Source organism: Myodes glareolus, chromosome 26, assembly GCF_982192425.1.
Source record: "Myodes glareolus chromosome 26, mMyoGla1.1, whole genome shotgun sequence".
Lineage (NCBI taxonomy): Eukaryota > Metazoa > Chordata > Mammalia > Rodentia > Cricetidae > Myodes > Myodes glareolus.
Window position 1 is genome coordinate 39,553,398 of NC_142051.1, and position 14,711 is coordinate 39,568,108.

Here is a 14,711-nt window from a genome sequence, read left to right on the forward strand (position 1 = left end):
AGAAATGGGACTGAAATCTCCTGTGCAGCAAAGGAAACCGTGAAGCCAGCAAACGGCCCACAAAACGGGAGAGAATCCTTGCCAGAAACTCACCTGACATGCTTGAGTTTACATAAAGAACAAAGACACTAAACATTAAGATAATAAGCAACCCAATTAAAAACTGAGCTGTGGAACTGAACAGAAAACTCTCCAAAGAAGAAATGCAGATGGCTAGAAAACAGGTTGAAAGTATTCCGCAGCCTCAAGAGCGAGGGAAACGCCAACCAAAACTAAAAACTTTATCTCACCTGAGTAAGAATGGCTACCGTCAGAAACACAAATAACAATAGGATGTGTACTGAAAGGGACCCCTTACACACTGATAGTGCAAATGTGAACCAGTGTAACCACACTGGAAGTTAATCTAGAAAAAAATAGAACTGTCTTGTGACACAGCTATAACACTCCACTCCATACAACCCCAAGGAGTTTGGAATCAACTCCAGAGAACTTTGTGATCCGAGCACACTCGCTACTGCTCTAGCTAGATAGCTAGGATATGAAATCAATCTCGATGTCCACTGGGAGATGAATGTGTATAGCCGGGCAATGGTGGTGCACACCTTTAATCCCAGCACTCGGGAGGCAGAGCAGGTGGATCTCTGAGTTCCAGGCCAGCCTGGTCTACAGAGCGAGTTCCAGGACAGCCAGTGCTGCAGGGAGAAATCCAGTCTTGAAGAAACTACAGAGGGCGGGGGCTAAGAAAAAAAAATGTGATATATGTGTGCAGGGTCACATTTACTCAGCTGTAAAGAAAAATGAAAACATAAAACTCACAGGTAAATGGATGGAACTGAAAAAATTATGCTGATAAAACTGAGGTCTGGAAAGACAAATATATATTTTCTCTCCTATGCAGATCCTAGCTTTCAGATTTTTTTTTTTTTTGCATTTAACTTGGACACAAGTAGCAGGCAGGAAACTGGAAAGAGGCATTTTGGCGGACTGTTAAGGGATGGAATACAGTAGAGTATGAGAAAAGTGAAACAGATGTGAAGTATTGAATGGAAAGGCTTAAGCAGGAAGCGGCATGGAAATAAGTTGTGGGGTATTCCTTTACACTGTATGAAGATGTGTCACACAAAGCTAAATGGCCAATAGCCAGGCAGGAGGTCTAGCAGGGACTTCTGGACAGAGAAAGCACTGGGAAGAAGAAAGGCACAGATGCCAGGAGACACAGAGAAAGCAGGATGGGCAGTATGGGGATGAGATAATAAAGTCACAAGGCAGAAAGTAAATGACTAGAAACGGGTTAATTTAAGTTATAAGAACTAGTTAGAGACAAGGCTAAGCTAAGGTCCAAAGGAAAAATCAGTCTACAGGAACATGTGGGAAAGCAGAGGAGAGAAGAAAGGGTTAACTCAAAGGAAGGAAGTATGAAAAGCCTTATGAAACCAACTACCTCATAACCAAGTTAAAAAGTAGCTGGACAGGCCATAGGATACATGTGAGAGGAAAGGAAGGGAGCCTGGGAGTCGGAGGATTAAGTGGGAATTGTGGCAGGAGTATGTGGGAAACAAAGGGGAAATTGGTGGGTTAACCAAAAGTAAGTTTAAAAAAAAAAAGCTTTACAGAAGCCTACTAGCTAGGTAAGCTAATTTTAAAATACACCTTTTTACAAAACGTGGAACTGGAATTACCCTGCACGCGTAGATGATAATGCCTTTAGAAGATGGGGTTGTTAAAATCACAATGCAAGACATGGGAGACTCCTTGTGAGTTATTGGTCGGGGGCAATCCCAGAGTTCTCCAAAACAGCACCCACTATTGCCATTTCCTTGAGTTACCGTCCATAAGTACATGAACTTACATAAGTAAGTTCTACTGCTGAATGAACATAGTGCCTTGGCTGCAGGTCATAGAAAAACCATCATCAAATCCTCCAGGGATCCTTCCGTTTGCTAGCATCCATGATGCTGGAGGAGGGGGCTATACAGGCTGCTTGGGGAGGAAATACAGATACCTACACTAACACCCTCTGCTCACCCCAGCTCAGGGAACACTGCAGGAGCAGGGAAGATAAAAACTGGAGGATGAGGAGGAGCGCTGAGAGACTGCTCTCCTCTGGAAGAAGCATTGGCATAGCACTCATGAGCTCATGGTAGCTGTGGTTACCTGCATGCCATCAAGCCAGACAAAATTCTTTCATAGGTGGGCTAGATGATCTCCAAGTTCCACCCTTGGCTGAGTAGTTGATAGTAGTTGCTGGTTGCTTTGGGGCATGAGGATCACTCTGTGCCACTGGTAGGTTCTCCATGTTGCCATGGATGGACCCACAGTCGTGCACATATAGGAAGCACTAACTAGACTTATAGTTATAGAAAAGAAGAAAAAACTTCAGCCTTGTTGTTGTTGTTATGATTTTTTCAAGATAGAATTCCTTGGTGTAGCCTTAGCTGTACTGATTCTCACTCTGTAGACCAAGCTGGCCTCAAACTCAGGTCTGCCTCCCCCGCCTTCCAAGTCCTGGGATCAAAGGCGTTCCCGACCATTGCTTGGCACTTTTATCTCATTACTTCAGATTTCTTTTGCTTTCCCTTCAGTGAAATTTAAAAGCATCAAATATGTATGGAATCAAATGTTCCAGAGGGTATGTCTAGTCAAAGTGACGGTGTGCATACTGCATATATAGAGTTCACACAACTGAGAGGCAAAATACATAGGTCTCCGAAACCAGTAACTCACAAAATATGTTTCAGTCTTATCCTCAGTGACAATTATGGGAAATAGACGCTAAGAGCTACTGTACTACTTCACAAACTCTTTGCTTTTAACGGCACTTTCAGCTGCCCTCCTCACCTCTGAAAATGACCTTCATGAACATTCGGGAAAGTCCTCTCTTGGGATAATAATATTGCATGATGTAGTTGTTATACATTTAAAAATCAAACCTAAAAAGTAAATTCAACACACACACTCTTTTGGTACAAATATGTTCATTACAGTGCTGTGCACAGCACTGTGCACAGAAACACTGGGGGAGCACCCAAATAATTAATAGTAGAGTGATTGATAAATTTTATTCTACCCCATGAAGGATTATACAATAATTATAGAGAAGTCGTCGTATAGGAAAATGTTCACATGAAAAAATGTTTTGTGGTTGAATAAATGCAAATGCTAAGTAATTAGCATAATTAGGGAGTAAGAAATGGGAAACAACATTCAAAATTCTTAATATGCTAAAAACCATAGAAAGTGCTATTTCCGATACAAGCAGAAAAGCCACCACTTGGGACATTGTCCAGGAAGCAGATGAGGCCAAAAAAGTCAACAGTGACAGAAGGTGTCCTGCTACTGCCCTAAAGGTGGAGGAAGCTGAGGGCGAAGGCATGCCTGTGGTCTCTAAAAGCTGGGGCGCCTTCCATAGCCAGAAAGGAAACAGTCTTGGTCCAGAAGCTACACAGAACTGATTTTAGCCAACAGCCTGAATGAGATTGGAAGCAAGTTCACCTTGGAACCCCAGAAAGCAATGCAACCTTGCTGTCACTTTGATTTCAGTCTTTGTAACTGGGAGACGGGCCCAGCTGAGCCACACTACCAGAAAATTGTACCATGGGATAAATTTCTGGTAATTTATTATGGCAACAATAGAAACCAATAGAAAGTGAAATGTAGTCTATTTAATGGATGTCTGCAGTGGGTATAAGGAATACCTTTCAACTTTAAGTATGGACATATGATATACATAACCCTTAGTATTGGGCTTATACACAGGCAGGACTGGAAAAGGTGAAACACTGCCAAGAGCACCAAATCACTTTTTCTTACATAAAAGTTTCCCCACAAAAGCCTCACCTGTGTTAAACAAGGTTTAACAAGACTAATTAACTGATTAGAACATATATGATTGTGGATAGTAGGGCTGTGGCAGGTCCAGAGTCAAATTATTTTTCACTGTCTTTTTAAAACTCAAGTGTGTGTGTGTGTGTGTGTGTGTGTGTGTGTGTGTGTGTGTGTGTGCGTGCGTGTGCATGTTCATGTGTAGACAGGTGCCCGTGAAGACCAGAAAAGGGTGTCAAATGCCCTGGAGCTGGAGTTACAGGCAGTTGTGAGCCACCATATGGGTGCTGGAACCAAACTGGCATCTCTACAAGAGCAGCAAGCACTCTTAATCTCTGAACCATTTCTCCAACCCTTGAATTATTTCAGTCTCTTTAATAGACACGCATTGCCCATCTGTTTGACCTAACATAATTGTTGACTATTATGTAAGTCTTTTCCGTGCACACTAACAAGCCAGCGGTTTCCATCAACCCAAGGGCCAGCTAGGACTGTCATCTGGTAGCATCTGAGACTCAGCTGAGATCCATCCACTTTCCTGTAACCTGCTTACCTTATGTCCCCACCAATGCGTTTGGAGAGTGCCCCAAATTATGACTTTTTGTTCTGTTACTCTAAAAGCTTCGGTTCCCATGTTGGAACACCGTATTTAGGGCAACCCAAATTATTAGTGGAGCTCGTATTTGACTCCAGAACAATTTCCTTTGGGATGAGGGCTTTGTTTTCATCATGACAATTGTATCATCGTCAAGGAAAGAGATTGTATAGTTGTCCAAGGTGAATCTGCGTAGGTCTAAAAGTAACTAAGGAATAGGTCCCAAATATTTGGAGATAAGAGCTCTGCCTGGCTAGATCAGTGGTTCTCCAGCCGCAGGCTGCAACCCCTTTGGGTGGCCTATTTATGATTCGAAACAATAGCAAACTTATAGTTATGAAGTAGCAATGAAATAATTTTACAGTTGGGGGTTACCACAATGTGAGGAACTGCATCAAAGGCTTGCAGCACTGGGAAGGCTGAGAACCACTGGGCTAGGTCAATAAGGCTAACAAAACCACCTGTTTACGGATCACTGCATCACCTCCTTCCCTGACCACTGCCTTCATATGAAGGATTGATAGGCATGGCGGGAAAAGGAACTTTTTCCTAGTTCTGGGCGTAAGTCACCGTGCGATTGGAAAAACATGGGTAGTCTGGATTCATTTCCGGGTGGTAGATGACGTCTGCTGCCTTTCTGTAGATAGCTTCATTGAACACAGTGTAAGCATTCATTAATGTGTTGCTTATAGCTGACTTCACTATGTGGCAGAGTTGGGTACCTGCAACAGAGACCACAAAATATATACCTTTGCCCTTCGCAGGGGGAAAAAATGTGCTGACTTCTATCCTAATTGCTGTAATTACTAAGCACCCCTCTCCAAGTGAACTAAATTAAAGTTACATTAAACTTAAAACTAAAAACCCAACCACAATTACAAATACACATACAAAACACATATGTATATTTAGGGAAGCCTGACTCGACAGAAATGAGCTTGGTTATAAATCATACAAATTATAGACAAAGGACAAACAGTTGAAAGTCAAAAAAACATAGTCTTTGAAGACCCTAAAAGAAGTATCTGGTCCAGCAGCTGCCTCTCCTGGATCCAGCCACATACCCAGTCTCCACCTTGTTCTGCCTCACACCTCTGGCCTGCAGGTGGCGCTTTGCAGACTTCAGCTTCAGTGACATTTTGAGAAGTCTTTAATCCCCAAAATTGGATTACATGGATTTACCCATCAAAGCATATTCAAATCGTCCACTTATCCCCTCCTTTAGATTAAATCCACATGGAAAGGGAGGGCTAGCACGCCTCAGACCACTGTAACATAGGTGTTAGAAACATGTTTGCAGGTCACGAGTGAATGTCACGTCCCACTACGTGTCCTTCTGTGTCTTTCTGGCGGGCAGTCTAAGGTTTTGTTTGTTTTACATTTACTTGGAGGGTACAGGGAAGGGCAGCGATGGTCCTGTGGGGAAGCTCATTAAGACAGATAATAAACAAGTCCTAATAGCTTCAGGAAATCCCTAACACTGACAAGATTCGCTAGGCCCTTCCTCCCAACAGTAAGCAATAAAGACTGCTTATTCACTGTTGAACAAAGGAAACTGCAAAGACTTCTGAGACCAGGCCGGCTTTCTGGAAGATAGTAGAGCAACCGAGTTATTTGGAAAGGACATTGCCATCCCATTGATCCCCTGCAGGCAGGGCAGCATGCTCTAGGTTCCCACCTTTTGTGAGCTGTCACCCTTGCTGGAATGTGCCTTACTAATGCCGCTGTCTGAGTCATTTCTGTTCCCGTAAATAACCCTTCCCCCATATCCTATAAGTAGAACCAATAAAACTCAGGACCCACCAAGTTAGACTTTGATGGTACCTGTGCCTTGGCCTGTCGTGGGCTCCTTATCTGGGGTGAGCAGACCTGTGTGCTGTGTCTCCCCAGGAGAAGCCTTGCCACACACCTTCTTCCCCAAGTGGGTTCTGAAGCTCTAACTCAGGTCATCAGGTCTGACCGTGACGTCATTACCTGTGGAGATAGCTCAGTGTCACCAGCCTTAGTTTCTTCTGGTACTGTGTGTGGCCATGTAATCTAATTAAAGTCCAACCAGAGCTCTAGACCTGGGTGACACATCTGAGCCAATGATGGCTGGGGCAGATCTGTGATCCATTTATGTTCAGTAAAATGTAATTAGTCTCATGACAAATCCCTGAGATGGAGTTTACTTTAAAAGGTATATGTTCACTTGATATCAAACCTGACAATATTCACTTGAGTATACACACACCCACACACACCCACACCCACAGTATTTTAAATAAAATATTTCAGAATTGAAAAAAAGGATTAGCCCTAGTGATAAGGTATAAAGGCCAATTTGTTTGCATAGCTCTCAGGAATCTTTAAATGCTTCAAATGCTCAAATGAGCTGGCCACATATATGCTAATTCCAATATTTCAGCATTCACATGAATTGTCCTCTAAGCCAGTGGGAATTGACTAGATTATCTCTAATGGTTCATAAAAACCATTATGCTTATGTTTTATATCATATTAACTTTGGACTTCTCAAGAACCAAGCAAAAATGTACCAAATATAACTAAATGAACTGACTGCATAAAACATTACTTAGTATTTAAAATAATAACATTGAAACCATAAAGACAGCTCAGCAGTTAAGAGCATGTACTGGTCTTCTAGAGGGCCTGAGTTTGGGTCCCAGCACTCACACTGGATGACTTACAAGCACCCTTAACTCTGGCTTCTGTAGGCACATATACGACATGCACCACCCATACAAAGACACACACATGTTCAACATCCTTAACCACCAAAGAAATGCAAATCAAAACAAGCCTGAGATTCCATCTTACACCGGTAAGAATGGTCAAGATCAAAAACACTGATGACAACTTATGCTGGAGAGGTTGTGGGGTAAAGGGAACACTTCTGCATTGCTGGTGGGAGTGCAAACTGATAAAGCCCCTTTGGAAATCAGTATGGTGATGTCTCAGAAAATTAGGAAACAACCTTCCTCAAGACTCAGCATTATCACTTTTGGGTATATACCCAAAGGATGCTCAATCATACCACAGGGACACGTGCTCAACTATATTCATAGCAGCATTGCTTGTCATAGCCAGAACCTGGAAACAACCTAAATGTCCCTCGACCAAAGAATGGATAAGGAAAATGTGGTACATTACACAATGGAGTACTAGACAGCAGAAAAAAAAAAGACATCTTGAGATTTGCAGGTAAATGGATGGATCTAGAAAACATCATATTGAGTGAGGTAACCCAGACCCAGAAAGACAAATATCACATGTACTCACTCATAAGTGGCTTTTAGAAATAAAGCAAAGAAAACCAGCCTATAATTCGCAATCCCAGAGAGCCTAGACAACAATGAGGACCCTAAGAAAGACATACATGGATCTAATCTACATGGGAAGTAGAAAAAGATAAGATCTCCTGAGTAAACTGGGAGCATGGGGATCATGGAAGAGGGTAGAGGTGGGAGGGAGAGGAAGGGAGAGGAGCAGAGAAAAATGGATAGCTCAATAAAATCAATTTAAAAAACATACCAGGCATGATGATGCCTGTTATGAAATCCGGGAAGGCAGGTGGATCTGTGGAGCGCACTGGCCAGCCAGCCCAGCCAAATCAATGAGCTCCAGATTCAGTGAGAGACCCTGTCTCAGGAAATAAAAAGGCAAGTAATCTTGAGAGAATAGTCAAGAGCAACCTGCAGCCTCCACACATACGACCACACATATCCAACATACACCACATACACAACACTCACATTAGAGCGCCTCTAGGCACTAAAGATAAAGAGTGTTTGTGTGCTTTAAGGAATTAGGCACAACTGAAATTCGGAGTACCCGTCACTTTCCCAAAGGGAAAGCATTTCAGACGCTGCTCCCTTGGACTGTTTCCACTCTGTTTAGCAAAAGGGTTTGGCAGAGCTCAACAGCCATAACACCATATGTCACCACAAAAGCCAGATGACACTCTGAGTAGCAATACCACGGCGATGTGCTGCTTATTTTCCACCTTGTGACTAATCAACTAGAAACCCAGATAGTCCAAATTCTGAGCATGGTATGGTCCAGCTTCCCACAGTGCCTGCTACTTTACATTTTCCCCACTGTGACACAGAGTCCCCACCCCCACTTCTGGTAACATTTCTCTGCCCATGTTCCGTCTCAAATCCAACTAGTGAAAAAATCTAATACCTGGAAAGAAAAAACCTTTTCAATATCTTATTTTATTCTTTCCATAAATTTACTAAGCACCTATGTCCAGTACTGTATAAGGCCCAAGAAATACAAAGTTTAATAATGACAATGAAAAACCTGTTCTCACAGAGTTTACAATCTCGTAGACCAGACACCAAACAAACAGATACATTTAAAATTACAAAGGCATAAAGCAGTGGAAATCCATGTTCAAGAGAGAAGGTACAAAGCTGGTTTTAAAATAATCAGGCAGGGAGGCTGGAGAGATGGCTCAGCAGTTAAGAGCACTGGCTGCTCTTCCAGAGGACCCGGGTTCAATTCCCAGCACCCACATGGCAGATCACAACTGTCTGTAACTCCAGTTCCAGGGGCTCTGATACCTTCACACCAATGCATATAAAATAAATTTGAATAAATTATGTAAAAAGTAATCAGGGAGTGTTTCTCTTAAGAAATGGGGATAGGCTAAGATCTGAGAGACAAACAGGAATTGGCTAGGCAATGAGAAAGGACATGTATTTCAAACCTCTGAAACACATGTGCACAAAGCATGTAGTTTTCATTCCAAATGCTTAGATCAAGGCAACAAGGACAGAGGAAAAAGCAAAACATGGTTTAAAAAATGAGGTTAATGAGAATGACAGCTAACCTCTACTGTAGGTGTGTTTTAAGTGGTATGTGTACAGTTTAATCTTGTGAATGCTCAGAATTAACTCACTGGACAGCAGCACTCTTGCATAAGGCCAAAGACTTAACCATAAGCTACTAAAGGGTTTTTATTCAAGGAACTAGTACAACTTTGATTAAAATGGTTTAAAAGCCAGCACACGGTACTTAGTTGGGCATTATGCCCCACTGTAAGGTAACTCCCCTTAAATTGTTCTTTACATGAGACTATGTATCTATTTTAGGAAGCTTCTAGACTAGTAGGTTTCCATATAGCTTTTTCAAAAGGCTTTGACTGCTGGTTACCCCTCCCAATACGATACCCATATGAGCTCACAGTGATTGTGAGGACCTGAACCAGTCAGACAAAACCCGAGCACGGAAGAGGGAGTGGCAACGAAGACCCACCCCAACCTGACAGGCCACTGTCAGTTGGCTGCTTATGGGAAAGCCAGCTTTGCTTCATGATACAACCCTGGTGTACTGACCATACTTCAGGATGGGCCCCACATCTAGGAGTAGCTGGCCAGCACAAACTGGAATTCATGGACGGACAACATAAAATTGTGTGGGTAGGGAAGGGGGAAGAGATGGGGGGGATGGGAAGGAGATGAGTATTATCAAAGTACATTGTATTAAATCATCAAAGAATTAATAAAAACGTTATCAGATGGCAGAGAGGGTTCTGTTTAAAGATCAGGAATCCAAGGAGAACCAGAATGACTTTAACATGGGCAGTGAGGAGACACTGGGACGATGCAGAATGAAGTTGGTGATGGTCGCTCAGGTAAGAGAAGGCTTGGGAAACTAAGCAGACAAATCGGCCACACATCAATACCTGGTGATGAAATGCAGGAAGGTGTCTTGGTATGAGACCTAGGACTGGACATACACTGAAACTCATACCTTGGGTGTTGTGGCAGTTTGAATGAGAGTGCCCATTGGCTCATATGTTTGGCTATTTGGTCTGCGGTTGGTGGTGCTGTTTGGCTAGGTTTAGGGAGTGTGGCCCTACAGGAGGAAGTATTTCACTAGGCGTAAGCTTTGAGATTTCAGAGCCAAGCACCATTTGTAGTTTGCTCTCTCAGCTTCCTGCTTACAGCTCTGACTGTGAGGTCTCAGCTTTTCCAGACACCATGCCTGTTGCCTGCCTGCTGCCTTTGCTCTGTCATGGATTTGAACCTTCTGAAATCCTGAGTTTAAATAAACTTTTCTCTACTGTGGAACAATGGTTTCAAGGTCCCTGCCATCACCAAGAAGCATGCTATGGGCTACTCATAAACACCATTTAAGTGTTTGGTGGTGGGACCTCTTAAAAGAACTGCAAGGTTTTTGCTGCTAAAGCTGAGTCAGGAAGCCTCTCTTAAACGAGATGCACTTGCCTTTGGCAAACAGAGCCCACCTGAGAAAATGCTACCAATAAGCCATGCTTAACTCTGTTCCTTTTGGCACCATTTGTTGACAGGGGTTTCTGTCCTGCCTGGTCCCACAGCTGTTCATCCCAAAGAAACACACAGAGGACTACATTAATTATAAACTGGTTGGTCTATTAGCTCAGGCCTCTTATTAACTCTTTCTTACATCTTAAATTAGCCCATAATTCTTGTCTATGCTAGCCACGTGGCTTGGTACCTTTATCAGTGAGGCATCCTCATCTTGCGTCCTCTGCATCTGAGTCACAACTGCAGATTGAATCTGCCCTCTTCCCAGAATTCTCCTGTTTTCACTGCCCTGCCACTACTTCCTGCCTGGTCAATACTTCTGCCAACACTTAAACTGCCTGGCTACTGGCCAATCAGCATTTTATTAAACAAGTACAAGAAATAAATCTTTACAGGGTAAAGCCACTGTCCACAGCACTTCTCTCTATTTATCACAGGGACAGATGTGGAGGAATTAGGGGAAGGGGTAGGGAAAGAATATGATCAAAATCCATGTGTGCATGCATGACAGTAGCAAAAAGTAAAAAATTTTATACAAAAAAGAAATAAATACTTTGATTAGACTAAGTTAATAGAGGGTTGTTGGACAAAGTATAGCTTTCACACTGAAAATACTACCTACCCTCCTACAACTAATATCAACTGGCGCTATTTTGAATTTCTAAGATATGAGAAAAGAACAAATATAACATATAACAATATGTTCTTAACATGTTAAATAAAAAGCAAAGCATGTAGGTTCACACAGAGACGCACACAAAGACAGCAAGCAACTGGCAAAAGAAAAGACACAAACTCAAATGTGAAACCCAGAAATAAGCCTACAAATTTATAACTAACTATAACACCAAGAATCTGGTAGAGAAAAGACAGTCACTTTAATAAACTGTGCTGGGGAAAATGGTTGCACAAGAATGAAATCAGACCATCACCTTACACTAAATCCAAATGTCAATTCAAAATAGATAAAATACTTTAAAAAAAAACCCAGAAGCTGTAAAATACTATGAAAAGAAAAACACAGGAGGAAAAACTCTATGACATTAGCTCACAGAAAGAAAAGAAAGAAAGAAAGAGAGAGAGAGAGAGAGAGAGAGAGAGGGAGGAAGGAAGGAAGAAAGAAAGGAAAAGAAAAAGTTTAATAATAAAACTTGTGAGCCAGGAGTAATTGCACACATTTGATCCCAGCACTAAGGAGGTAGAGGCAGGCAGATCTCTGAATTTGCAGCCAGTCTGGTCTACAGATCAATTTTCAGGACAGTCAGGGCTACACAGAGAAACCCTGTCTTGGAAAACAAAGAAAAAGAAAAATAATAAATATTATTTTGTGTGTATGTGTGTGTGTGTGTGTATATATATAAATATAATAATATATATATAAAACAACAGGCAAGTCAGTGATTCTTCCCTTTTCCCCTGCCTTGGAAAAGTCTGCAAATGAAAGATTATGTAAAATAAAGACAGAATAGCATGCTTTAAATCAAAAGCACATTACTTAATGTGCTTTAGTCAGCATATCCTGAGCATCCGTTCCCTCCTCTCACACCTCCAGTGGCTCAGTTCTGCCGACCCTCTGTGTCCACAGTGGAGGCCAAACGAAACATTCTGGAGATGTTTCCTGAATCCTAAACCACCACAAAACCAGTATTTTATAAATAAAAAAAAAAAATCAGACAAACCACTGGGAATGCTCAGAATATTATCACCTCTATTGTTTATATGACTTCTTAGGAAAGCCAAATACATTTTAAAGGAATAAGGAAAACATTCAGTGTCTAGTAACATTAAACAATATAACATTATACCATAGAAAAATTTTATATTTATAGAGCATGGGTCGATCCTGAGAAACAGTGTCAGCTCAGAAGTTCATCCTGTACGAGTCGCTGAATACATACCTAGACATCAAGGTTAGCAGCCTATACATTCCGAAGCTCTAATTAGACCTTTGTACTTAATCTAAGGCTACATACAGTTTAGAGTAATATAGTTTAATGTGATGTTGTAAATACTCTGAGGTAAGATAATAACAGTTTCATTTGTTCTTGGCTGTATGTTGGCTCCCAAACAGTGCCTGTATTTTTTAATGACGTCAACTGAAAAGGAAGATATGGGGAAGTGGGGAGGTAAATACTGTTCACAATAAAATTTAAATCACCCCTACACATAATGTAATAAAGTCCTTGGATACAGGGATGGCTGTAAGTTGTGCCAACGGCAAAGCACCGTGAGTGTCAGAGCAAGGGCCAGGGCTCCCAGTACCTTTAGGAAAGAACAGTCCAGCTGTCTAGGGGCCTATCCTAGATACATTTCTATTTAGGAGTATGAGGTTTAAAATAGACACCACTTGCTTTAATTCTATCAGAAATATATTGTCTTCAAAAACCTGTTTCTTAAAATACTCATGTACTTTTATTTCATAATGCATAAATTAAGATTCTCTCATGTTGTTTTCAACCTTAAGCCCTAGAAAATAGAATTCAAAATTTACCAATGACTCTTAAAGAAGACTCTGTGTGTGTGTGTGCATATGTAAACACACATAGACACACATCACAGAAATTTAATCAAAACTAGCTTTATATTTTCATACGAGCAAACACGTGTGTGATGTGATACTACAGGAATGGTATGAAATTGTTTTATGTGTGTGAAAAACAAATTCTCTGAGAACATTCTCCTTAAAGAGGAAAGATAAAGAAATATTAAAATAGTATGAATTCAGACTTTTATAGTTACAAATACTGCCAACTATAGCAAGATAAATTGTGTTTTACGTCTAATGATAAGCATTTGATGGAATGTACAAGTAATGCTTTTAAGTCACTTGTTCACATACACTAGTATTTGTGCTTTTTATTTTTACAATTGTACCTTATTGAAACCTTGCCCATCATTTAAGGTGCCTTCCTTTTCACATTTTCAAGTTACTTTATAAGCTCGGTGTGGTCAAGAGTTTTCAGTTTGTAAACTCAGTAATTATATAATTTATTAATTTGATTAGACTTTTTACAGCAATTAAATAATTATAGATTTAAGTACATAATTTTAATAACATTTAAAATGTAATCCTTCTTTTACATTAGCCCTAAAGGCATCTGATTTTTTTTTGTAAATAATAGTAAATTATTAACAAGGAGAAACAAATCCAGCATCTGCATGAGCACAACAGGTCTTCACTTTTCTTTTTTAAATGTTGATAATGCGGAACTAATATCTTTTCACGGTCTTATGGCGGCAGTGGCAGTGTGCGCTGCCCTCCCTGGACCACAGTGGCCGACGGCCCAGCGCACACAGTGTTCTCTAAGCTGGGTTGAACACTCATCACTTCAGCACACTCCGTCTCACTTTATTTTCATGTTAAGGAAAATTTCCCGCTAACTGGTTACAGCCATGTTTTAATCACAACCTTCCTACTCCAGAGCTGCGAGTTGAGTTCTTGCAGCCACCGCCGCTACTGGAGGGCCATCCGCTTCATTTGATGGAGAAGTGCGTCTCTGGCCAAGTGCGCCTCCGCGAGAGCCATTTTAGCTTGAGCCAGCTCCTTCTTAAGAGACTCGTTTTCCTCCATGAGCTGAAACGACACATTTGGAAGGCAAGCGATTATAATCACTTCCAGAACATGTAACTGTTTTATGCAACGTCACTTAGGATATAAGCCACCCAGTGCTGGCGAGGGTCCGCCTGAGCTCAAAGCTGCTTCAAAAGCTATTTGAAAGCACTAACTATACAATTAAAAGTGTTCCTAAATTTTGACCCAGTAACTCAAAATACTAGCTAACTTCTCAGTTCCAAGTGTAGCAGTGGCACCGTCTCGGCGCAGCCTCCTTGGATTACGTCCTCAGCCACGGCTGACCTCCCTTCTCCTTTAGGGTCTCTGTCCTCTGGCTGGGCTGCCAGTTCTTTCTACTTCACACCTTCCCATCTGTCCTCTTTTCCTCTCTTAGGAAGAACCCTGAGTTCTCAGTCTATTGGATTTCACGCTCAGCCAC

At 41.5% G+C, this 14,711-nt stretch overlaps 1 protein-coding gene across 2 annotated transcripts in view; it reads right to left on the bottom strand.

Annotated features, from left to right (window-relative positions):
* Nucleotides 1-12,407: 12,407 nt before the first annotated feature.
* Bltp3b (bridge-like lipid transfer protein family member 3B) overlaps nucleotides 12,408-14,711 on the bottom strand; it is a 71,123-nt gene continuing 68,819 nt past the window's right edge. For both annotated transcript variants that reach the window (XM_048418702.3, XM_048418703.3), the window contains one exon: nucleotides 12,408-14,293. In XM_048418702.3, the coding sequence (XP_048274659.3) occupies nucleotides 14,174-14,293 (120 nt within the window). In that variant the 3' untranslated portion in view covers nucleotides 12,408-14,173. The remainder of the gene's footprint in view (nucleotides 14,294-14,711) is intronic.